The 23,892-nt window shown below is 46.8% G+C and overlaps 1 protein-coding gene across 2 annotated transcripts in view; it reads left to right on the top strand.

The window, feature by feature from the left end:
* The window catches only part of CA6 (carbonic anhydrase 6), a 29,404-nt gene extending 5,717 nt beyond the window's left edge, over nt 1–23,687 (top strand). For both annotated transcript variants that reach the window (XM_055262492.1, XM_055262491.1), the window contains 6 exons: nt 5,500–5,648; nt 7,260–7,352; nt 11,252–11,321; nt 16,300–16,457; nt 19,514–19,628; nt 23,216–23,687. In XM_055262492.1, coding sequence (XP_055118467.1) covers nt 5,500–5,648; nt 7,260–7,352; nt 11,252–11,321; nt 16,300–16,457; nt 19,514–19,628; nt 23,216–23,298 — 668 coding nt within the window. In that variant the 3' untranslated portion in view covers nt 23,299–23,687. The remainder of the gene's footprint in view (nt 1–5,499; nt 5,649–7,259; nt 7,353–11,251; nt 11,322–16,299; nt 16,458–19,513; nt 19,629–23,215) is intronic.
* Nucleotides 23,688–23,892: the final 205 nt, after the last annotated feature.

Genomic DNA, 23,892 nt, shown 5'->3' with positions numbered 1-23,892 from the left:
ATCTCTATGGGCAGTCCTTGCTGAGTGCGGGCTTCGTGCTGAGGGCCCAGAAGAGGGAAGGCATATGGAAGAGAAGAGCCCAGCTTCCCAAGGGGCTTGCAGCGGCTCCCTCCTCCCAATTTCCAGAGGACCCTGTACCTTCTTCCTTTAGGGCTCTGCTCAAATTTCTGTGGTCCGGAAGTCTGTTTCTTTGGGGTTCTCACCTCACACAACAGCATGTCGGACATTAGAGTGGACCCAAAGTTCACATTAATTATATATATATTAAAAAAAAATTTTTTTTTTGAGATGGAGTCTTGCTCTGTCGCCCCAGCTGGAGTGCAGTGGTGCAATCTTGGCTCACTGAAACCTCCACTTCCCAGATTCAAGCGATTCTCCTGCCTCAGCCTCCCTGGTACGTGGGACTACAGGCATGTGCCACCACGCCCAGCTAATTTTTGTATTTTTAGTAGAGATAGGGTTTTGTCATATTGGCCAGGCTGGTCTCGAACTCCTCGCCTCAAGAGATCCGCCCACCTCGGCCTCCCAAAGTGCTAGGATTACAGGCACGAGCCACTGCGGCTGGCCATAATTCTATTTTTCGATGTAAAGGGTTTTTTTTCTGAGACGGAGTCTCACTCTGTCACCCAGGCTGGAATGCAGTGGCATGATCTTGGCTCACTGCAACCTCTGCCTCCTAGGGTCAAGCAATTCTCATGCCTCAGCCTCCTGAGTAGCTGGGACTACAGGCGCGCGCCACCACCCCCAGCTAATTTTTGTATTTTTTGTAGAGATGGGGTTTCAGCATGTTGGCCTGGCTGGTCTCAAACTCCTGACCTCAAGTGATCCACCCACCTCGGCCTCCCAAAGTGTTGAGATTACAGGCATGAGCCACCATGCCCAGCCTGATATAAAGTATTTTGAAAGATTTTTATAATTTAGCTTTTGAAGTTATTTGGCTATTGCCACTGGCTACTTTTCAGCAAGCTCCAAGCACATTCAGGAATACTGAAGGGGGGAAAAAAAACTAATCTACAAACTTTGAATCTGAGATTTTGATGAACACTAAGCTTAACAATAAAGTTGACATGATGTATTAAAGATTTGTTAATTTTTGGTTTTGCAAGGTTCTTTTATTTGAGACGAAGTCTTGCCCTGTCACCTAGGCTGGAGTGTGGTGGCGCGATCTTGGCTCACTGCAACCTCCGCCTCCCGGGTTCAATCGATTCTCCTGCCTCAGCCTCCTCAGTAGCTGAGATTACAGGCACGTGCCACCACGTCTGGCTAATTTTTGTATTTCTAGTACAGACGAGGTGTCACCGTGTTGGCCAGGCTGGTCCTGAACTCCTGACCTCAAGTGATCTGCCCACCTCAGCCTCCCAAAGTGCTGGGATTACAGGCATGAGCCACCACGCCCAGTCAGGTTTTGACAGGTTTCTAATCACATGTATCGAGCAATCATTTCAGTGTCATGAAAATCCTGTGTTCCACCTGTTCATCTCTCCCTTCCTTCCTAAACCCTGGCAATCACTGATCTTTTTGTTTGACCTATAGTTTTTCCTTTTCTAAAATGTCATATAGTCGGAATCACACAGCAGGCAGCCTTTTCTCATTGGCTTCTTTCACTTAGTAATACGCATTTAAGTTTCCTCCATGTCTTTTCATGGCTTGATAGCTCATTTCTTTTCAGTGCTGAATATTCTATTGCGTGGATGAACCAGTTTATCCATTCACCTGTCCAAAGACATCTGGGCTGCTTCTCAGTTTTGGCAATTATGAATAAAGCTGTTATAAAACCTGTGTGCAGGCCAGGCATGGTGGCTCATGCCTGTAACCCCAGCACTTTGGGAGGCCAAGGTGGGAGGATCACTTGAGCCCAGGAATTCGAGACCAGCCTAGGCAATGTAGTGAGACCTACAAAAATAATAAAAAAATTAGCCTGGCGTGGTAGCTCAAACATACAGTCCTGGCTACTTAGGAGGTTGAGGTCCGAGGCTCACTTGAGCTTGGGAGGTCAAGGCTGCAGTGAGCTATGACTGTACCACTGCACTCTAGCCTGTGTGACAGAGAAAGACCTTCTCTTCAATCAATCAATCAATCAATCAATTCCATGTGCAGGTTTGTGTGTTTTTAGTCCATGTGGGTAAATACCAAAAGCTTGCTTGATTGCATAGTAATGTCAGAGGCGTTTGAACCAGAGTGACCCCATCTTGAATGGGGGTGGGTAAAATAAGGCTGAGACCTACTGGATTGCACTCCCAGGAGGTTAAGGCATTCTCAGTCACAGGATGAGATGAGAGGTTGGCACAAGATACAGGTCATAAAGCTTGCTGATAAAACAGGTTGCAGTAAAGAAGCCTGACAAATCCTACCAAAATCAAGATGGCCATGAGAGTGACCTCTGGTAGTCCTCATTGCTACACTCCCACTAGCGCCATGACAGTTTACAGATGACATGGGAAGTTACCCTATGTGGTCTAAAAAGGAGAGGCATGAATAATACACCCCTTGTTTAGCATATAATTAAGACATAACCATAAAAATGGGCAACCAGCTGCCCTTGGGGCTGCTCTGCTTATGGAGCAGCCATTCTTTATTCCACTACTTCCGTTTTTTTTTTTTTTTTTTTTTGGAGACACAATCTTGCTCTGAGGCTGGAGTGCAGTGGTGCTATCTTGGCTCCCGGCAACCTCTGCCTCCCGGTTCAAGTGATTCTCGTGCCTCAGCCTCCCAAGTAGCTGGGTTTACAGGCGTGCACCACCATGCCCCGTTAAGTTTTGTAACTTTAGTAGAGATGGGGTTTCTCCATGTTGGCCAGGCTGGTCTTGAACTCCTGACCTCAAGTGATCTGCCTGCTTTGGCCTCCCAAAGTGCTGGGATTACAGGCGTGAGCCACTGCGTCTGGCCTATTCCTTTACTTTCTTAATAAACTTGCTTTCACTTTATTCTGTGGACTCACCCCAAATTCTTTCTTGTGTGAGATCCAAGAACCCTCTCTTCTGGTCTGGATAGGGACCACTTTTTGGTAACATATAGACCAAGTTGGAAAGAATTGACATTGAGATAGTATTAAGTCTTCCTATCTGTGAACATGGAATATTTCTCCACTTATTTAGTTCTTCCTGAATAATTTCATTAGTTTTGTGATTTTCCTTATACAGACTTTGTCCATATTTTGGGGCTATTTTTGTATTTTTAGTAGAGATGAGGTTTTGCCATGTTGGCTAGGCTGGTCTTGAACCCCTGACCTCAGGTGATCTGCCTGCCTTGGCCTCCCAAATTGCTAGGATTACGGGCATGAGCTGCCGGGCCTGGCCTCCTCGTTTGAAAATTAAATTTAAATTAGATTCAACATTTTAGTAAAGAGAAATTCAAATTGAAACACAGGCTGTTGAAACAAAGACAAATTGCTACAAAATTTCTAAAACGAACTCCCAATTTCTCTGTTTTGCTGCAGACTAGTAACAGTCAGTGGGCCAGCACTGATTCATTAATATATATTGCCCAGGTGCCGTGGCTCACCTATAATTCCAGCACTTTGAGAGGCCAAGGCAGGCGGATTGCTTGAGCCCAGTTTGAGACCAGCCTGGGCAACATGGTGAAATTCTGTCTCTACAAATAAACTTAAAAATTAGCTGGACATGGTGGTGTGTGCCTGTAGTCCCAGCTACTTGAAGGGCTGAGGCAGGAGGATTGTTTGAGCCTGGCAGGTCGAGGCTGCAGTGAGCTGAGGTCATGCCACTGCACTCCAGCCTGGGTGACAGAGTAAGATGCTGTCTCAATAAAAAATTTTTTTAAAAAGCACAGTAACAGGCTCAGGGTTGTGGCTCTATTCCAAGTGGGCCTGTGTGGGCCTGTCAGTGTCACCAGAAGTAACACATTCCGTCTCCTGGGAGCTGTGTTTTGGGGAAATTGTGAGGACTTCTCTCATTTCTTCTGTGGCGCTTACTGTCCATATAGGGAGCTCTGCTCGGGTCCTCAGCTCCTCGGCTCCCGTCTGCTTTCAGCATCGCTGACCTTGCACACCTCCTTTTAAGGCCCTTCCGTCCTTTTCTTGCAAGCATTGATTTTTGAGGCCAGCCACATCTCAAGCTCTAAATACAAAGCAATTTTTCTGCCAAAGGGCCGGTGAAAACCTTTCAGGCCAGATTACTGCGTTACAGCACATTACGTTATGAATTTAATCATAGCTCCCCGCTCCTTTAGACAATTTGGAAACGAAGAAGGGGGCACGTGACAGGTTTTAAATACCTCATATTTACTATCTCTTAAGAAAATGTTCTTGTTTACAGCCACCATTGATGACTTCAAATAGGAAGATCTTGCCGGGTGCCGTGGCTCACGCCTATAATCCCAGCACTCTGGGAGGCTGAGGAGGTCGGATCACTTGAGGTCAGGAGTTCGAGACTAGCCTGGCCAATATGGTGAACCCCTGTCTCTACTAAAAATACAAAAATTAGCTGGGCATGGTGGCATATGCCTGTAATCCCAGCTACTGGGGAGGCTGAGGCAGAATTGCTTGAACCCAGGAGGCGGAGGTTGCAGTGAGCCTGGATCATGCCACTGCACTCCAGCCTGGTTGACAGAGCAAGACTCTGTCTCAAAATAAATAAATAGGAAGATCTTGCTCATGAGACACATGCTGCCTGGCCCTTTCCAATGCCGAAATTATATCCTCATAGATATTTTTCTTGGTCACTTTTCTTAGTAACTGAGTCAATTTTTTCTTTTTGTGTAGTTCATTCCAAAAGGCAGAGATTTCAGCTGGGCGTGGTGGCTCATGCCTGTAATCCCAACACTTTGGGAGGCTGAGGCAGGTAGATCACTTGAGGTCAGGAGTTCGAGACCAGCGTAACCAATATGGTGAAACACTGTCTCTACTAAAAATACAAAAATTAGCCAGGCATGGTGGTGGGCACCTGTAGTCCCAGCTACTCGGGAGGATGAGGTGATAGGATCCCTTGAAGCCGGCAGTTGGAGGCTGCAGTGAGTTGCTGCAGTGAGTCATGATCGTGCCACTGCACTCCAGCCTGAGCAACAGAGTGAGCATGAAAAAAAAAAAAGAAAAGAAAACGATTCTAAGAGGCCCACTTCCTATTCTTATACCTTCGGCAAATTCCAAAATTGGCCAGAGATAGAGAGTAGAATTCTAGTTTCCAAGCCCATTGGCCATAATTTTTCAGGACCTTCCCTTTCCCTGGGACCAGCAAGCTGGACCTGCCACTGTGTGGTCCTGCCTCTGGCCTGTTGGTTCTGGGCAGGAAGGAGTGTGCTAGGGAGAGGCACTTGCCCAGCCTGGTTTACTCAGTGCCTGGCCTCCATCCTGACCTCACCCTGTGCCCTGTGTGCAAACGCCTCTTCTCCTTTGGTGAACCTGCCCATGGCATTCTAAGCCAGTCTATGGTATTGGCTTGCCCTGGGCTCAGACAGGTGGGAGGTGAGCAGAGAAGCTACCCAGCCTGTAGGCCTGACCCCTCTGTGTTCACTTACTCTGCTCTCAGCCCCACCTTGTCTCTCCAGTGCAGATCAGCCTGCCCTCCACCATGCGCATGACAGCAGCCGACGGCACTGTGTACATAGCCCAGCAGATGCACTATCACTGGGGAGGTGCATCCTCGGAGATCAGCGGCTCTGAGCACACCGTGGACGGGATCAGACATGTGATCGAGGTACCTGAGGACCCCCACTGCGTCCTCTTTCCTTTGAACCCCATAGTCACTTTTCTTTTTATTTATTTATTTTGAGACAGAGGCTTGCTCTGTTGCCCCAGCTGGAGTGCACTGGCAGGATCTCAGCTCACTGCAACATCTGCCTTCTGGGTTCAAGCAATTCTCCTGTCTCAGTCCCCCAAGTAAATGGGATTACAGGCACCCGCCACCATGCCCTACTAAGTTTTGTATTTTTAGTAGAGACAGGGTTTCACCATTTTGGCCAGGCTGGTCTCGAACTCTTGACTTCAGGTGATCCACCCGCCTTGGCCTCCCAAAGTGCTGGGATTATAGGCGTGAGCCACAGTGCCCGGCCGTCACTTTTCTTATTAAAATAGCCAAGGCCGGGTGCACTGGCTCATGCCTGTAATTCCATCACTTTGGGAGGCCAAGGCAGGGGAATTGCTTGAGCCCAAGAGTTGTAGATCAGCCTGGGCAACGTAGTGAGATCTTGTGTCTACAAAAAAAAAAAAAAATTAGCCAGGAGTGGTGGCGCATGCCTATAGTTCCAACTTCTGAGGAGGCTGAGGTGGGAGGATTGCTTGAGGCCAGGAGGTTGAGGCTGCAGTGAGTCCTGATCATGCTGCTGCACTCCAGTCTGAGTAACAAAACAAACAAAAACAGCCAAAAGACTTTGTGCAATGGTAGCAGTTAAGTCATCCTGAAGTTAAGTTTATTTTTTATTCACTCAGCAACTATTGACAGATCACCACTTTGTGACAGGGGTTCAGGCAAGGTCCTGCCCTCACAGAACTCAGGTTGGCAGGACTTCACGGCCCACAGGGTGTGGCAAGCCCTCCTTTGTTTCAGCTGGATTTCTATGTGTTAGATTTTCTTTTTTTTGTTTTTTGAGACAGAGTTTTGCTCTTTTGCCCAGGCCGGAGTGAAGTGGCGTGATCTTGGCTCTCTGCAAACTCCGTCCTCTGGGTTCAAATGATTCTCCTGCCTCAGCCACCGGAGAAGCTGGGATTACAGGCACCTGCCACCATGGCCGGCTACTTTTTGTATTTTTAGTAGAGACGGGGTTTCACTATGTTGGGCAGGCCGGTCTCAAACTCCTGACCTCAAGTGATCCACCAGCCCCGGCCTCCCAAAGTGCTGGGATTACAGGCATCAGCCACTGTGCGTGGACTGTGTTAGATTTTCTGAGTTCCCTCTTTTGCCAGAATCCATCCATAGGATGACTACACATTAACAGTGGTTGCCTGGGACAAGGGGCGCAAGCTCACTCTCCCTGCAAAGCCCCCAGACACCCCAGGAGAACCCAACGTCCTCATGTGATCCCTTCAGACTCTGCCAGCTTATCTGCCTGGAGGGAGGTGTGGTTGGAAATGGCCTGGAACTGCCATCTTCCAGAATCCCACTCTTGCTCTTTCCATTCTTGGGGAAGTTTCTGCTCTGATAGATGGGATTTGCAGCCCAGATGGAAGGAGATGGAGGTCCAAGTTGCTTGTGTGGAACAGTCTTTGGCCTCAGACGGAGCACCTTTCTATCTCTTCCTCCTTCCCTGGAAATCTTAAGCATTTGAATTTCTATGAACTGCCCTTGACCCACTCTACCTTGCTCTTACAGATTCACGTTGTTCACTACAATTCTAAATACAAGAGCTATGATATAGCCCAAGATGCGCCGGATGGTTTGGCTGTACTGGCAGCCTTCGTTGAGGTAAGCAGAAACTACCCATGTGTGTCTGCATTTGAAGTTATAGGGTGATGTCCAAACAAGGTGTGAAGTCTAGTTGAACAGTCTTCTTTATTATCCCTCCTCATCTTTTCCTGAGCTCACAGTTCTTGGAAATATTGACTCGATGGAAGATCACTGTGCTCCTTCTGTGCTGTCAATCTCGGGACCTTGGTTAACGTGGACAAGCTGACTTAAAAGAGCTGGAATCCCAGAGGGGTTGCGTAGACACAAATTGTTCAAAGGGCAAGAGGAAACCTGCAACCCGATCAGACAAAGGCAACACCTCTGCATTTCCTTTTCTTTTTTTTTTTTGAGATGAAGTTTCACTCTTGTCACCCAGGTTGGAGTGCAGTGACACAATCTCGGCTCACTGCAACCTCCGCCTCCCGGGTTCAAATGATTCTCCTGCTTCAGCCTCTCAAGTAGCTGGGATTACAGGCGCCTGCCACCATGTCTGGCTAATTTTTGTATTTTTAGTAGAGACGGGTTTCACTATGTTGACCAGGCTGGTCGTGAACTCCTGACCTCAGGTGATCCACTCACCTTGGCCTCCCAAAGTGCTGGGATTACAGGCATGAGCCACCGCGCCCAGTCAACACCCCTGCATTTCTAAGAAAGTCTAGATGGTGGGGCTGGGCGTGGTGGCTCACATCTGTAATCCTAGCACTTTGGGAGGCCAAGGTGGGTGGATCACTTGAGGTCAGGAGTTCAAGACCAGGTTGACCAACATGGCAAGACCCCATCTCTACTACAAATACAAAAATTAGCTGGGCATGGTGGCAGGCACCTGTAATTCCAGCTACTTGGGAGGCTGAGGCAGGAGAATCACTTGAACCCGGGAGGCAGAGGTTGCAGTGAGCTGAGATCGCGCTATTGCACTCCAGCCTGGGCAATAAAGCTAGATTCCGTCTCAAAAAAAAAAAAGAAAGCTGGGTGTGATGGCTCGCGCCTATAATCCCAGCACTTTGGGAGGCTGAGGCAGATGGATCACCTGAAGTCAGGAGTTCAAGACCAGCCTGACCAACATGGGGAAACCCCATCTCTACTAAAAATACAAAAGTAGCCAGGCGTGGTCATGCACGCCTGTAATCCCAGCTACTTAGGAGGCTGAGGCAGGAGAATAACTTGAGCCCAGTAGGTGGAGGTTGCAGTGAGCTGAGATTGTGCCATTGCACTGCAGCCTGAGCAACAAGAGTGAAACTAAAAAAAAAAAAAAAAAAAAAGCCAGGCACGGTGGCTTATGCCAGTAATCCCAGCACTTTGGGAGGCCAAGGCAGGTGGATCACCTGAGGTCAGGAGTTTGAGACCAGCCTGACCAACATGGAGAAACCCCATCTCTACTAAAAATACAAAATTATCAGGGTGTAGTGGCACATGCCTGTAATCCCAGCTACTTGGGAGGCTGAGGCAGGAGAACTACTCAAACCCAAGAGACAGAGGCTGCAGTGAGCCAAGATAATGCCACTACACTCCAGCCTGGATGACAGAGTGAGACTCCGTCTCAAAAAAAAAAAAAAAAAAAAAATGTTGGGCATGCAAAGAAATAGGAAAATGTAATCCATAGTTAGGAGGAAAAAATAACTCAGAACAATCTATAGAAACTGACCTGAGTGGACCCAGAGTGATTAAGCAGACAGGACTTTAAAACAACTATCAATGCTGTGGCTGGGAGAAAAATTAAAAAAAACAACAACTATTATAAATGTTTGAAGAATGAAAGGAAACTATGTTCAAAGAATTGAAGGAAAATATGATGACAATGACTCAAAAAAGGAATCTCAATAGAGAAATAGAAACTTTAAAGATGCACCAAATGGAAAGTCTAGAGTTGAAAAGTACAATAAACAAAATGGAAAAAAATCACTAGATGGGCCCAAAGCAGATGTGAGGCAGCAGAAGAAAAAAAGAATCAGTGCATTTGAAGATAGAGCAATGAAATTATCCAATCTGAAAAAGAGAGAAAAAAGACAGAAGAAAAATGAACAGCCTTGTAGACTCATGGGGACAAAATCAAGTATGGCAACACACACACACACACACACACACACACACATATATATATATAAAATGGGAGTCCCAGAAGGAGAGGAAAGTGGAAGAAAAACACAAAACAAAACAAAACAATGGCCCAAAAGCCTCAAATCTGAGGAAAAACATAAATTTATCAATCCAAGAAACTAAAAAAACTCCAAGTCTGATAAATAAACCCCAAGTCTAGATACATCAAAAATCAAACTGCTGAAAGCAGCAAGAGAAAAGGGATTTATTATATGTAGGGGAATGACAGTACAATTAATGGTTGACTTTTCAAGTCATCAGAACACAGTGGAATGACTGTCAATCAAGAATTCTATATCCAATAAACCACCCTTCAAAAATGAAGGCGAAACAAAGAGATTCCCAGATATATGAAAACCAGTATAATTGCTAGCTGGTCTATCTTACAAGTCATATATAAGGATGCTCTTCTGGCTGAAAGAAAATGATACCAGACGGTAACTCCGATCCACAGAAAGAAGTGAAGAGTACGGGAAATGGAGAATAGAAAAGACTACATACATACATTTTTTGTGTTTTCTTCTTTTAATTTCTTTTTAAAAACCATCAAGATTATTTAAAGCAATGATTATACCACTGTATATACCACTGGCTTATAATATATGTAGATGTAATGCATATGACAAAAATAGAAGAAAGGATGAGGAAGAAATAGAGCTGTTTTGAAGAAAAGTTGCTATATTTTACTGAAATTAAATTAATATTAACCTGACATAGATTGTGATTGAGTTGTATATGGTAATCATTTGAGCAACCACTAAGAAAATAACCAAAAATGATTAAATGGTACATGAGAAGTATTTGCTTAACATAAAAGAAGGCAGTAAAGGTGGACCAATACAACAAAAAAGGCACGAGACATCTAGAAAACAAACAGCAAATGCAGTCATAAAGCCAAGAAAGCCAACTTTATGCACAGTGAAAGAGATCAACACCACTTGACTGAAAAGAACCATTGAAAATAGATATTTTCACCCAAAGCAACTTTTCTGACTGTTAAAGTCAATACTCATACAGGAAGAGTGACCTGGTGTTGGGGGAATTGTAGTCGTTCTGCCTTGGACATCTGGCTCTCTGTCGGAAGTCCTGAGGATGAAGAAGGCAGCTTGTGAGATCAAGCCCTCCTCATCACAAAGAATCTGACTGTGGCTGACACTGCCCAAAACAAGTGTACAGGCCAGGCGCAGTGGCTCACACCTGTAATCCCAGCCCTTTGGGAGGCCGAGGTGGGCCAATCACCTGAGGTCAGGAGTTCAAGACCCGCCTGGACAACATGGTGAAACCCCGTCTCTACTAAAAATACAAAAAAATTAGCCAGGCGTGGTGGTGGGCACCTGTAATCCCAGCTACTCGGGAGGCTGAGGCAGGAGAATTGCTTGAACCCTGGAGGCAGAGGTTGCAGTGAGCCAAGATCATGCCACTGCACTCCAGCCTGGGGAAGAGGGCAGGACTCTCTCTTAAAAAACAACAACAACAACAACAACAAAAACTCACAACCAAACAAACAAAAACAAATGCACAGGGGACTTTTTTAGAATAAGAGTTGGCCATTTCTGAGGGCATCACCAATGACCGAGAAGCTTCTTTCCCTGGAAGCTGCCAAAATACTTCAGATAGTGCCTTTCTGGAAGGACTCATGAACCTGCGTGGTTGGTAGCAAAGAAGAGCCAGACTGTCTCTGCCAAAACACAAGACGGCACAGGCTGCCTCTCCTTACTCTCTAGGCTCGGCCAAATCAGCTAGAAAGCTGAGTGGCTGGATTAGTAGAGACAGTGCTGGGGCCTCTTCTTCACTTACGCTCAGTGCTCTGCGTTTCTCTGCAGGTGAAGAATTACCCTGAAAACACTTATTACAGCAACTTCATTTCTCATCTGGCCAACATCAAGTTCCCAGGTAAGGCAAGCCAACTGTGGCTGCAGGAGGGAAGGGGAATGAATGTGAGTGTGCGTGTGAGGTGGGCCCAGGGCGCAGGGGATTGATGCTGGTGGGGAGGGTGGCCAACGGGCCCTGCCAAGGGAGTCCACCCCTCCCTGTGCCAGGTTACTTGTTCCAGTGATTTCTGCTGTTGGCTTAGGCAGCAAACCTCTCTGAGAAGCCTGTGCATAAATTCGATGTGTCAGTTCCCATGATTGGAACTTCTGGCTGGAGTTGCACTAAGCAGGCATATCCTTGCTTTGATGACTGTCACCTCAGCTGGCAGTGACAGTCCTGGCGGCTAGAGAGATGTCCACCTGGCTCCAAGCTGAGATGAATGCCAAGAGGGAAGCCCTCGTCATACCACTAGGACATACAGACACTCGGGGTGTTCTTCCGTCCCCTCTCCTCCAGAGGGCGGCGTTCTAGTAAGAGCCATCTCCCACCCAGGGTCAACCCTTGACTTTTGAGCTATAACCACAATAGCTCTGCATCCTCGACTTCACACGTCCCATTCCGGCCACACCTCCCAGCCTCCCAGTCCTCTGACTTCGGCACCCCGCCCCTCCTGCAATTCACCTGACCCGAGTCCTCCAAACCTGGGGCTTCCACATTTTCGCTCCTAGTGACGCCTGTGTCCTTTCATCTCTCTCCCACCTTAGATTCCACCCCGACACTCTCAAGTCTCCCTCAACACTCCCATGCAAACACCCTCTAGCGCTCACCCCTCCACCCCTCCACAAACTCACCTGGCAAAGCTCCAGACCAACTCTGGCAGCCAAACAGCTGAATGCAACTGGACAGAAATCCATAGACATCTAACTGGTATTATTATCGTTATTATTTTTGAGACACGGTCTTGGTCTGTTGTGCAGGCTAGGGTGCAGTGGTGCGATCATGGCTCAGTGCAGCCTCGACCTCTGGGGCTCAGTTGATCCTCCCACCTCAGCCTCATGAGTAGCTGGGACTACAGGTGCACCACCATGCTTGGCTGGTTTTTTGTATTTTTAGTAGGGACAGGGTCTCACCATGTTCTCAGGCTGGTCTTGAACTCCTGGGCTCAAGTGATCCGCCTGCCTCAACTTCCCAAAGTTTTGGGATTCTAGGCATGAGCCACCACACCTGGCCAACTGGTATTATTTTTTATTCATAGCTACAAATATGAACAGTGCCCAGAAATCCTGAAGTACCACCCTGGGCATTTTCTTTCTGACCTCCCAAATTCTTGTCACACGCTTTCTCTCCTCTCCTGAAGCCCCTGTGCCCAGGCTCCAGCAACTCCCCCTCCCACTCCATTGAGAAGACAGAAGCCACAGGCCAGAAACTCTCCGCTCCTTAACCCACGTGCATCTGGACCAAATTCCACAACCCCTCTTCAGCTGCAACACATGACAAATCCCTGCTCTTGTCAACACCACCCCTCCCACGTGGGGCCCAACCCCACTCCTCTCCCACGCTCAGGGCCTCCTTTCCTGCCATTCTCTCCCCGGTCTTCTGCATCGTTGATTTCTCTCTCTCTCTCTCTTTTTGTTTTTTGAGACGGAGTCTTGCTCTGTCACCAGGCTGGAGTGCAGTGGCATGATCTCAGCTCACTGCAACCTCCGCCTCCCGGGTTCAAGTGATTCCCCTGCCTCAGCCCCCTGAGTAGCTGGAATTATAGGCACACACCACCATGCCTGGCTAATTTTTTGTATTTTAGTAGAGACAGGGTTTCACCATGTTGGCCAGGATGGTCTCAATCTCCTGACCTCGTGATCCACCCGCCTCGGCCTCCCAAAGTGCTGGGATTACAGGCGTGAGCCACCGCGCCCGGTCTGCGTCGTTGATGTCTTACTCTTTATTAAAGCCTCCTGCTCAGCACACACATCTGCCCTAATTCCTCCCACCTCCAAACACAAGCAAACAAACGTTATCTCCTGACCTTACCATTCCCCAGCTTCCCCCCAGTTCTCCGGCTCCCCTTGAAAAGGTCATAGAATAGTCCTGTTCTCCGTTCTCACCCACCCCACCCTGAGCTGGCCCCGCTGCTCCACGGAGCCGGAGTGACGGTCAGATCTATGGGCCACTCTTCTCTTGTCTTAGTTTACCTTCAAAGGGTGGTCTGGTGCACCCCAGCTCTGCCCTCTCACTCTCTTTCTGGCTCCTGCCCTAAATGTTGGGTGGAGTCAGGCTCTGTCTCATCTCAGTGACTCCATGCAGTCCCACGGCCTGAATTAAAACTTACCACTTAAGGCTGGGTGCGGTGGCTCACACCTGTAATCCCAGCACTTTGGGAGGCAGAGGCGGGCTGATCACCTAAGGTCAGGAGTTTGAGACCAGCCTGGCCAACATGGTGAAACCCCATCTCTACTAAAAATACAAAAATTAGCCAGGCGTGGTGGCACACACCTGTAATCCCAGCTACTCGGGAGGCTGAGGCAGGAGAATTGCTTAAACCCGGGAGGTGGAGGTTGCAGCTAGCTGAGATTGCGCCACTGCACTCCAGCCTGGATGACAGAGTGAGACATCTCAAACAACAACAACAACAACAAACGTACCACTTAAACCATTTTAAATGTACAGTTCAGTAGCATTAAGAACATTCACAATGTGATGCAACCATCACCCCCCTCCATTGCCGAACTTTCTTTGGTCTTCCTAAACTGAAACTCTGTACCCATTCAACAGTAACTCTCCATCTCCCCTTCCAGCTTCTGGTAACCATAGTTTCTGTCTCTAAGAATTTGACTATTCTAGGTACCTCATATAAGTAGAATCATACAGTATTTGTCTTTTTTTTTTGGTCTGGATTATTTCACTGAGCATAATGTCTTTTAGGTTTGCCCACATTGTAGCATGTTATCAGAATTTCATTCCTTTTAAAGGCTGAAGTGGCCGGGCAAGGTGACTCATGCCTGTAATCCCAGTACTTTGGGAGGCCAAGGCTGGTGGAGCCCTTGAGGTCAGGAGTTTGAGACCAGCCTGGCCAACATGGTGAAACCCCGTGTCTACTAAAAATACAAAATTAGCCAGGTGTTATGGAGGGTGCCTGTAATCCCAGCTACTCAGGAGGCTGAGGCAGGAGAATCGCTTGAACCCGGGAGGCAGAGGTTGCAGTGAGCTGAGATTGCGCCACTGCAGTCCAGTCTGGGTGACAGAGTGAGACTCTGCCTCAAAAAAAAAAAAAAAAAAAAAAGGCTGAAGTATATTCCATTGTGTGGATATATGATATTTTGTGTATCCATTTATTTACTGGTGAACATTTCGGTGGCTTCAACCTTTCGGCTATTGTGAGGTAACGCTGCTATGAATATGGGTGTACAAGTATCTCTTTGAGTTCCTGCTTTCATTTCTTTTGGGTAGATAGTAGAATTTCTGGGTCACATGGTAATCTATTTTTTTTTTAATTTTAATTTTTTTTGTTTTCTGAGAGAGTCTCGCTGGCAGGGGGGGAGTGCAGTGGCTCGATCTCGGCTCACTGCAACCTCTGCCTCCTGAGTTCAAGCGCTCCTCCTGCCTCAGCCTCCCGAGTAGCTGGGATTACAGGCAGTTGCCACCACGCCCAGCTAATTTTTGTATTTTTAGTAGAGACGGGGTTTCACCATGTTGGCCAGGCTGGTCTCAAACTCCTGACCTCAAGTGATCTGCCCGCTTTGGCCTCCCAAAGTGCTGGGATTACAGGTGTGAGCCGCCATACCTGGCCATATGTTTATTTTTTGAGGAAGCATTATACTATTTTCCATGGTGGCTGTATCATGATTCTGGAATTTTTCCATGGTGGCTGTATCATGATTCTGGAATTTGACTGTCGCTTAAATATATTAGAGTTACAAAAATAAATCTCTACCACAGAGCGCTTTTGGAGGTTATATCTTGAAATCTTCCAATAATAATAAAACTTGGAACTCTTTTGCCTACTATGGGCTTATGCACTCTGAGACATTGTGGCCTTGGTTGAACAGACCTACCTACGTATGTACCAAAACTATGTTGTCTGCCTTTAAGAAGCACAAAAGTGCTCAGGGAAAGTGAAGCAAAATCCAACACAATCCTGTGTTGCCTTGAGAGTCTCGTGTTGAGCTCAGGGGCTCAGTGTTGTTGACATGAATGAGACAAGGACCTCTCTAGAGCAGGAGCAGGTGTGGCTGCTGCAGGAGCTTTGCAGGCCTGGTGGAAGTGGCCCCTCCCTAAGCGCCACCTGTGGCTGGGCTTGGTTCCTAGTGGGTGTGGCAGGAAGAGCTCAGGACCAAATGCCTGTACCTGGACCCTGGCTTAGTTCTGATTCTGCATTTATTATTTAAAAAAATTAAAAAAAAACTTATTGTAGAGACAGGGCCTCCCTGTGTTGCCCAGGCTGGTCTTGAACTCTTGACCCCAAGCAATCCTCCTGCCTTGGCCTCCCAGAGTGTTGAGATTACAAGCGTGAGCCACTGTGCCCGGCCTGATTCTGCATTTACAACTGCTGTCTACCCACTTCTCAATGAGCCCAAACCAAGGCATTTTGTTCTTTCTTCGGGGGCACTTACCCAGAAGTCGCCAGGGGCCATATTTATTTCTTTCATTGATCATAAAATGTGTCCTCTGCCTAGCCATGATAATGGTGACCGCAGCAGTTACACTTAGGAGTACTTCCCTATGTAGTGGTTCAATGCCAGTCGCTTTCCAGACGTTATTCCTCCTTATCCTCACAACAATCCTGCTGATTATTCCCTTCCTACCGATGAGAAAACGGCCCCAGAGTGAGCACCCGACCAAGAGCAGTCAGCCAGGAGGAGGTGTCTGAGTGTGTCTATCCCCAGAGTCTCTCCTCTCAATCCCTTCCAGGGAGAAGCAAACTGGGAAATTGTTTCCTAATCATCAGCTTCTATGTTCTGCTGAACTCAAGAGATTGGAACCTGGTGAGGCCTGGGCCTGAGCTGTCCTCCCGAGGGGCAGCAGTGGTCCCTGACATTCTGTTACCTTCTGTCTTCTTGGTCAGGACAAAGAACAACCCTGACTGGCCTTGACATTCAGGACATGCTGCCCAAGAACCTCCAGCACTACTACACCTACCATGGCTCACTCACCACGCCTCCCTGCACTGAGAACGTCCACTGGTTTGTGCTGGCAGATTTTGTCAAGCTCTCCAGGACGCAGGTAATGTATGGCATCACTTTGCCGAAGTCTTCCCATTCCATTGCCTGGTTAACAAGGGTTCTCCCCAGCATCTCAACGAACGTCAACAACTAGGGGGTCCTACGGTATTTCCTGTGTGCAGGGCTACTGTGCTTCATCTAGCCAACTGTTTTTTTTTTTTTTTTTTTTTTTTTGTGAGACAGAGTCTCGCTCTGTCACCTAGGCTGGAGTGCAGTGGCACGATCTCGGCTCACTGCAACCTCCGCCTCCCAGGTTCAAGCAATTCTCCTGCCTCAGCCTCCCGAGTAGCTGGGACTACAGGCATGCGCCACCATGCCCAGCTAGTTTTTATTTTTAGTAGGGACAGGGTTTTACCATGTTGCCCAGGCAGGTCTCAAACTCCTGGGTTCAAGCAATCTGCCTGTCTTAGCCTCCCAAAGTGCTGGGATTACAGGTGTGAGCCACTGCGCCCGGCCATCTCCTTTTCTTAAACTTTTCATTTCCTTAGAAAAAGGTGGAAAAGACCCCTGCTCAAGGACACCCACACCCCAAAATGTTGCCAGTCAGGCTAGAAGTGCCCCCAGACACCTGACAAAAGCAAACAGTAAATTATCTCTGGGAAAATGACCTTAAATCCAGACCTAGAAGAATTTTCACAAATAAAGTTACCTGAAATTAGCTCAATTAAGAAAAAAAAATACAAAACATATGAGAAAAAAAAGACATTATAAATGAGAACCAGCAGACTCAGACCTACAAAGACTTCAGTTAGTGCAATTATCCAACAGTTAATATGACATAAGAATGTTTGATATGTATAAATAAATAAAAGGTTTAAATATGAAAAAAGAGCAAAAAAGTATAAAAATGGACATCCAGACTTGGGACAAAAACTCAAATAGAATTTCTAGAAATGGAAAAATAGTATCAAAAATTAATAATCCAGGCCAGTTGCATTGTCTCATGCCTGTAATCCCAGCACTTTGGGAGGCTGAAGTGGATGGATCACCTGAGGTCAGGAGTTTGAGATCAGCCTGGCCAACATGGTGGAACCCCGTCTCTACTAAAAGTACAAAAAATTAGCCAGTCATGGTGGTGGGTGCCTGTAATCCCAGCTACTTAGGAGGCTGAGGTGGAAGAATCACTTGAACCTGGGAGGTGGAGGTTGCAGTGAGCTGAGATTGCACCACTACACTCCAGCCTGGGCAACAGAGCAAAACCCTGTCACAAAAAAAAAAAAAAAAAAAAATTGGCCCAGCATGATGGCTCAACGCCTGTAATCCCAGCACTTTGGGAGGCCAAAGTGGGCAGATCATGAGGTCAGGGGTTTGAGACCAGCCTGGCCAACATGGTGAAACCCTGTCTCTACTAAAGATACAAAAAATTAACCGGGCGCAGAGGTGCGAGCCTATAATCCCAGCTACTTAGGAGGCTTGAGGCAGGAGAATCGCCTGAACCCAGGAGGCGGACATTGCAGTGAGCTGAGATCGTGCCATTGCACTCCAGCCTGGGCAACATGGCGAGACTCCATCTCAAAAAAAAAAAAAAAAAAAAAACCCAATGAATGGGTTTAACAGCATGTTAGATACAGTTTGAGAGAGAATTAGTAAATTGGAGACAGCCAACAACATTATCTAGAATGCAGCACAGAGAAAAAGAGATGGAACTATGAAAAGAAGTGAAGAGACATAGTATACTAGAAAGGTCTAGTAAATGTCTAATCGAAATCCTAGAAGGAGAAGAGAGGCAGAGTAGGGAAGAGGCATGATTTGATAAAATATTAGCTGACAATTTTCAGGAAGAGATACCAAGTCATATATTCAAGAATGCCAATTAGTTTCTCTCTGTCTCTCTCTCTCTCTCTCTCTGGGTGTGTATATATATGTGTGTATGTATACACAACACCCTGCACTAAACACATCATACTGAAATCATCAAAGACAAAGAAACAATTTAAAAATTAGCCAGAAAGAAAAGACAGATTATCATGAAAAGAGTATTATTAGACAGACTTGATTTAACAGCGACATGAAAGTCAGAAGGGAGTGGAAACATAATTTCAAAGTGCCGAGGGAAAAAAAATAGCCAAGATAGAATTGTATGTGCAGCAAAAATGCCTTTCAAGGATATAGACAAAATACAGACATTTTCAGGCCAGGTGAGGTGGGAGGCTGAGGTGGGCGAATGGCCTGAGGAGTTTGAGACCAGCCTAGCCAACATGGTGAAACCTCATCTCTACTAAAAATATACAAATTATCTGGGTGTGGTGGCGGACGCCTGTAGTCCCAGCTAGTCAGGAGGCTGAGGCAGGAGAGAATAACTTGAACCCGGGAGGTGGAGGTTGCAGTGAGCCGAGATCATGTCACTGCACTCCAGCCTGGTGACAGAGCGAGACTCCAGTCTCAGAAAAAAAAAAAGAAAAAAGAAAAACCCGACATTTTCAGAAAAACAAAAATTGAGTTTGCCACTTGACGTATTTCTGCTTCTTCTTTCTCTCCTTTCTACTATTGGACAAATACTCATATAAAAAGCTGAAAAGAGAGCTTGTGTGCAGATACCTGTTGAAAGAATGCACAGATAGATTAGTTCTGGAATAATGCCTGACATACGGCACCCAGAACCTCCCCTGGACTTGAGATCGTCTTACAGTCACTTCATCAGGGTTATATAAATCCAAGCTCTAGCCCAGTTGTTAATTCTCTTTTTTTTTTTTTTTTTTTTTTTTTTTTTTTTTTTTATGAGACAGAGTTTCGCTCTGTCTCCCAGGCTGGAGTGCAGTTGCGTGATATTGGCTTAACGCAGGCTCTGCCTCCCAGATTCAAGCGATTCTCCTGCCTCAGCCTCCTGAGTAGCTGGGATTACAGGTGCACACAACCATGATCAGCTAATTTTCATATTTTTAGTAGAGAAGGGGTTTCACTATGTTGGCCAGGCTGGTCTCCAACTCCTGAGCTCAAGTGATCCGCCCGCCCCAGCCTCCCAAGGTGTTGGGATTACACTGTGCCCGGCCAATTGTTATTTTTTTTTAAATTACCCAGTGCCTCTTCCCCTCCATAATGCACTCATATTGCCCCCAGGTTTGGAAGCTGGAGAATTCCTTACTGGATCACCGCAATAAGACCATCCACAATGATTACCGCAGGACCCAGCCCCTGAACCACAGAGTGGTAGAATCCAACTTCCCGAATCAGGGTGAGTGAGATTGACTCTTGATCATGTTCTGCAGTTTAACTCCTGTTTTGCTCCTTCCTCTAGGTAGACCCATCTCTTCTGGCAATAGTAAGGGAAGGAGAGTCATTTCAGTAGCAAGAGGCTCAGGTGGGCCAAGCTGCACAGGGCTTGGGCAGAGGGTGATGACTTTTTCCTAGTCCAGGCAGGGATGCCAGTGAGTAGTACACAAGAGACAATCAGGAGTGACAGCTACGTGATTTATTACCTACCTAGTCTTGGCTAGAGATAGCAGGAGAAGCGAGAAGACCGCAACATCCAGAAGCTCTCATAAGAGTGTAGGTTCAAGTTAACTTTTTTTTTTTTTTTTTTTTTTTTGGAGACAGAGTCTTTCTCTGTCACCTAGGCTGGAGTGCAGTGGTGCAATCTCGTCTCACGACAACCTCCATCTCCCGGGTTCAAGCAATTCTCCTGCCTCAACCTCCCCAGTAGCTGGGATTACAGGCACCTACCACCACGCCCGGCTAATTTTTTTATTTTTATTTTTTTTAACAGAAATAAGGTTTTGCCATATTGGCCAGGCTGGTCCCAAACTCCTGACCTCAAGTGATCTGCCCACCTTGGCCTCCCAAAGTGCTGGGATTACAGGCGTGAGCCACTGCGCCTGGCAAAGTTAACCTCATTAACACCACTCAGATTATTTCCTGTGCATCTTGATCGTAGTCTGTGTTATGAACCCACTCCCAGCGCCTCCTATACATTCTCTCAAAGTGGAGTTAACTAGACCACATATTGTTCATTGCATCTGCCTGGGGCGCAGGCCCCAGACCCCAGTGTGCTGGAAGTAGGTGCGGGCAGGCCAGCCTCCGCTGCATCCTCCAATTCCTTGGATCAGGCTCCAACTGTGTCCTTGGCTCACCTCGTTTCTGTGTTGGCAAGAATGTAAATATTTCACAGCCTCCTCATCTTTATTTTGTCTGCTTTCTGTAAAGTTGTGGTGAATCCATTGTCTTTACAGCCCATTCTGTTAACCATTCCTGATACCTTTATATTTTCCAATACAGTAGAATCAGTACCCTATCAATATTGTGTACTCAATATTAACCCACTTTTTTTTTCTTTTTTGAGACAAGGTCTCAGTCTGTTGCCCAGGCTGGAGCTCAGTGGCACAAGCACGGCTCACTGCAGCCTCAACCATCCAGGCTCAAGTGATCCTCCCACCTCAGCCTCCGCAGTAGCAGGGACTGCAGGCACACACCACCATATCCAGCTAATTTTTTTTGTATTTTTTGTAGAGATGGAATCTTACTATGTTGCTCAGACTGGTCTCAAACTCCTGGCCACAAGCAATCCTCCCCCCTCAGCCTCCCAAAGTGCTGGGGTTATAGGCATGAGCCACCTGGTTCGGCCTTATCCCACCTTTATGTGTACCTTTTAAAACTTAAATTTCCGCTGGGTGCGGTGGCTCATGCCTGTAATCCCAGCACTTTGGGAGGCCGAGGCGGGCAGATCACGAGGTCAGGAGATCGAGACCATCCTGGCTAACATGGTGAAACCCCGCCTCTACTAAATATACAAAAAATTAGCCAGGTGAGGTGGTGGGCACCTGTAGTCCCAGCTACTGGGGAGGCTGAGACAGAAGAATGGCATGAATCCGGGAGGCAGAGCTTGCAGTGAGCCGAGATTGCCCCACTGCACTCCAGCCTGGGCAAGAGAGAGAGGGAGACTCTGTCTCAAAAAAAAAAAAAAAAAAAAAAAATCACTTAAATTTCCACCTCCCCAACCCGAATAAGGCCTATTTGTGATTTTCTCCCCACCTTTCCTTCCTGGTTCACTTATTGAATTAACAGGGGATATAGGTGTTTTCTATGTTGTTTCCTCCAATACAATTCACTCCTCCAATACAATACTAACAGAGGAAAAAAACTGCCATCAGTTACAGTAATCATTTCCCCATATTATACCATATACAACATTAACGGCAAGAATCCCTTTTTCCAAAGGTGATGTCGTCTTTAACAGGTCCAATTGCAAGCAGGCTGACCAAAGGGAGCTTAGACTCATGGGTCTGTCTCCTAATTCTTTTGGAGTCTCTCACTCTGTCACCCAGGCTGGAGTGCAGTGGTGCAATCTCATGTGCTCGCTGCAACCTCCACCTCCCGGATTCAAGCGATTCTCCTGCCTCAGTCTCCCAAGTAGCTGGGATTACAGGCACGTGCCCCCATGCCAGGCTAATTTTTGTATTTTTAGTAGAGATGGGATTTCACCATGTTGGTTAGGCTGGTCTTGAACTCCTGACTTCAGGTGATCTGCCTGCCCGGCCTCCCAAAGTGCTGGGATTACAGGTGTGAGTCACTGTGTCTGGCCTGTCTCCTAGTTCTAAATGTTGCCATGTTTCCCCTGCTTTCCCTAAAACAATTTTACGCTATTCTTGCAATAGTCACCAACAGGCTGCGTATCGTTCTATATGCCACATCTGAAATGGTTTTTCCACTAGAGAAACCTGAGAATCGCTGTTTAGGATCGATTACTTCAACTCCCAGTTCAGCGTCAGAGGGCTTCCTTACCCCCAGGGAACCTGAATTGTGGCCTCCCTTTGCTGATTATAGAACAGAGAACTGGGCGTCATCTTGGCCCACCTTCCCTCAGGCCTGGATTTTTCTTTTTCTTTCTTTCTTTTCTTTTCTTTTCTTTCTTTCTTTCTTTCTTTCTTTCTTTCTTTCTTTCTTTCTTTCTTTCTTTCTTTCTTTCTCTTTTCTTTCTTTCTTTTCTTTCTTTCCTTCCTTCCTTCCTCTTTCTCTTTCTTTCTTTTTCTTTCTCTTTCTTTCTTCTCTTTTCACAGACTCTTGCTGTGTTGCCCAGACTGGAGTGCAATGGCGCGATCTTGGCTCCCTGCAGCCATGACCTCCAGGGCTCAAGCAATTCTCCTACCTCAGCCTTCCAAGTAGCTGGGAGTAGCATGTACCACCACACCCAGCTAATTTTTGTATTTTTTTGTAGAGACGGGGTTTGGCCATGTGGCCCAGGCTGGTCTCGAACTCCTGAGCTCAAGCAATCCACCCACTTCAGCCTCCCAAAGTGCTGGGATTACAGGCATGAGCCATCGTGCCTGGCCAGGCCCAGATTTCTATGTAGCAGCGATTGGCTCTGGTCGACCCAGCTGCGTGACTCATGGTATTTCACTGTTCTGTAGAGAACTGTACCCCAGCGGGGTTGATATGATTAACCCACTCACAAGGAATGAATTGAGAAACCAAGGTCAGTTACAAAAACAAGAAGATGGCCAAATACGGACCTCTTGCAATTTATTTACTAGGAAACACCTATATCCCCTCAGGCAAGGGCCACAGGGCATCACGGGAGAAGCCAAAATCCAAGAGTACAGCCCACCTCAACACGCCACCCCTTGGCTCTGGGCAGCTTGGAAGCCTGAGTTCAAACACAGTGAAGATGCGTAAAGGCAATGCACTGGGCACGTGGAGAGCATTCTAAGGAATCAAAAGACTTCCCAAAAATACGATGCGGGTATGGTGTCTGGCGGTCCCCCTTCTCTGTTTTTGTGAGGACTGTACAAGGTTTAACCATTTCCGACTAACTCCTTCTTTTTACAGAATATACTCTAGGCTCTGAATTCCAGTTTTACCTACGTAAGATTGAGGAAATTCTTGAGTACTTAAGAAGAGCGTTGAACTGAGGAAAGCTAAGAGGAAGATTCAATATTAACTAGCTTGAAGCCTGACCTCGCCAGAAGAGGTGCCTGTCCGCTGCAGCCGCACCCTGCCTTGTCTAAGAAACCACGTGTGTCTGAACACACTGCTCCCTCTGGGGCAGCTGTTGAGTTTCTGATTGAAAGAGGGAAACGATCATCCTGGACAGGAAGTGAGATGGCTTCAGTTCATGAGAAGGGATCTGAGTTAGACATCACCAGTGGAAATTGATTGGAACAGAAACTTAAAGGAAATAGAACCCTAACTATTCTCCCATCAAATCATATATGTTGACCTATCGAAATTATAAACCAGCCTGACCTGTCCTTTAGCATTAGATGTAATAAAATAACTTTGGAAATTTGTCATTTAAAAATTTCTTTCCTATTCCTTTGTATTACTTCAAATATCCCTTCTTTGTTCTGCCCACCCCCCACTCTTCCCCCCACTTCCCCCCCCACCACACACAGGTGAAGGGATAGAGATCAAAGTGGGAGGGATTTCCAAGACTAAGATTAATAAAAAGGAGAGAGGTGTTTTTTGTTGTTGTTGCTAATTTTTTTGAGATGGAGTCTCACTCT

This window comes from Symphalangus syndactylus, chromosome 22 (genome assembly GCF_028878055.3).
Source record: "Symphalangus syndactylus isolate Jambi chromosome 22, NHGRI_mSymSyn1-v2.1_pri, whole genome shotgun sequence".
NCBI lineage: Eukaryota > Metazoa > Chordata > Mammalia > Primates > Hylobatidae > Symphalangus > Symphalangus syndactylus.
This window is presented reverse-complemented; position numbering and strand designations above follow the sequence as displayed.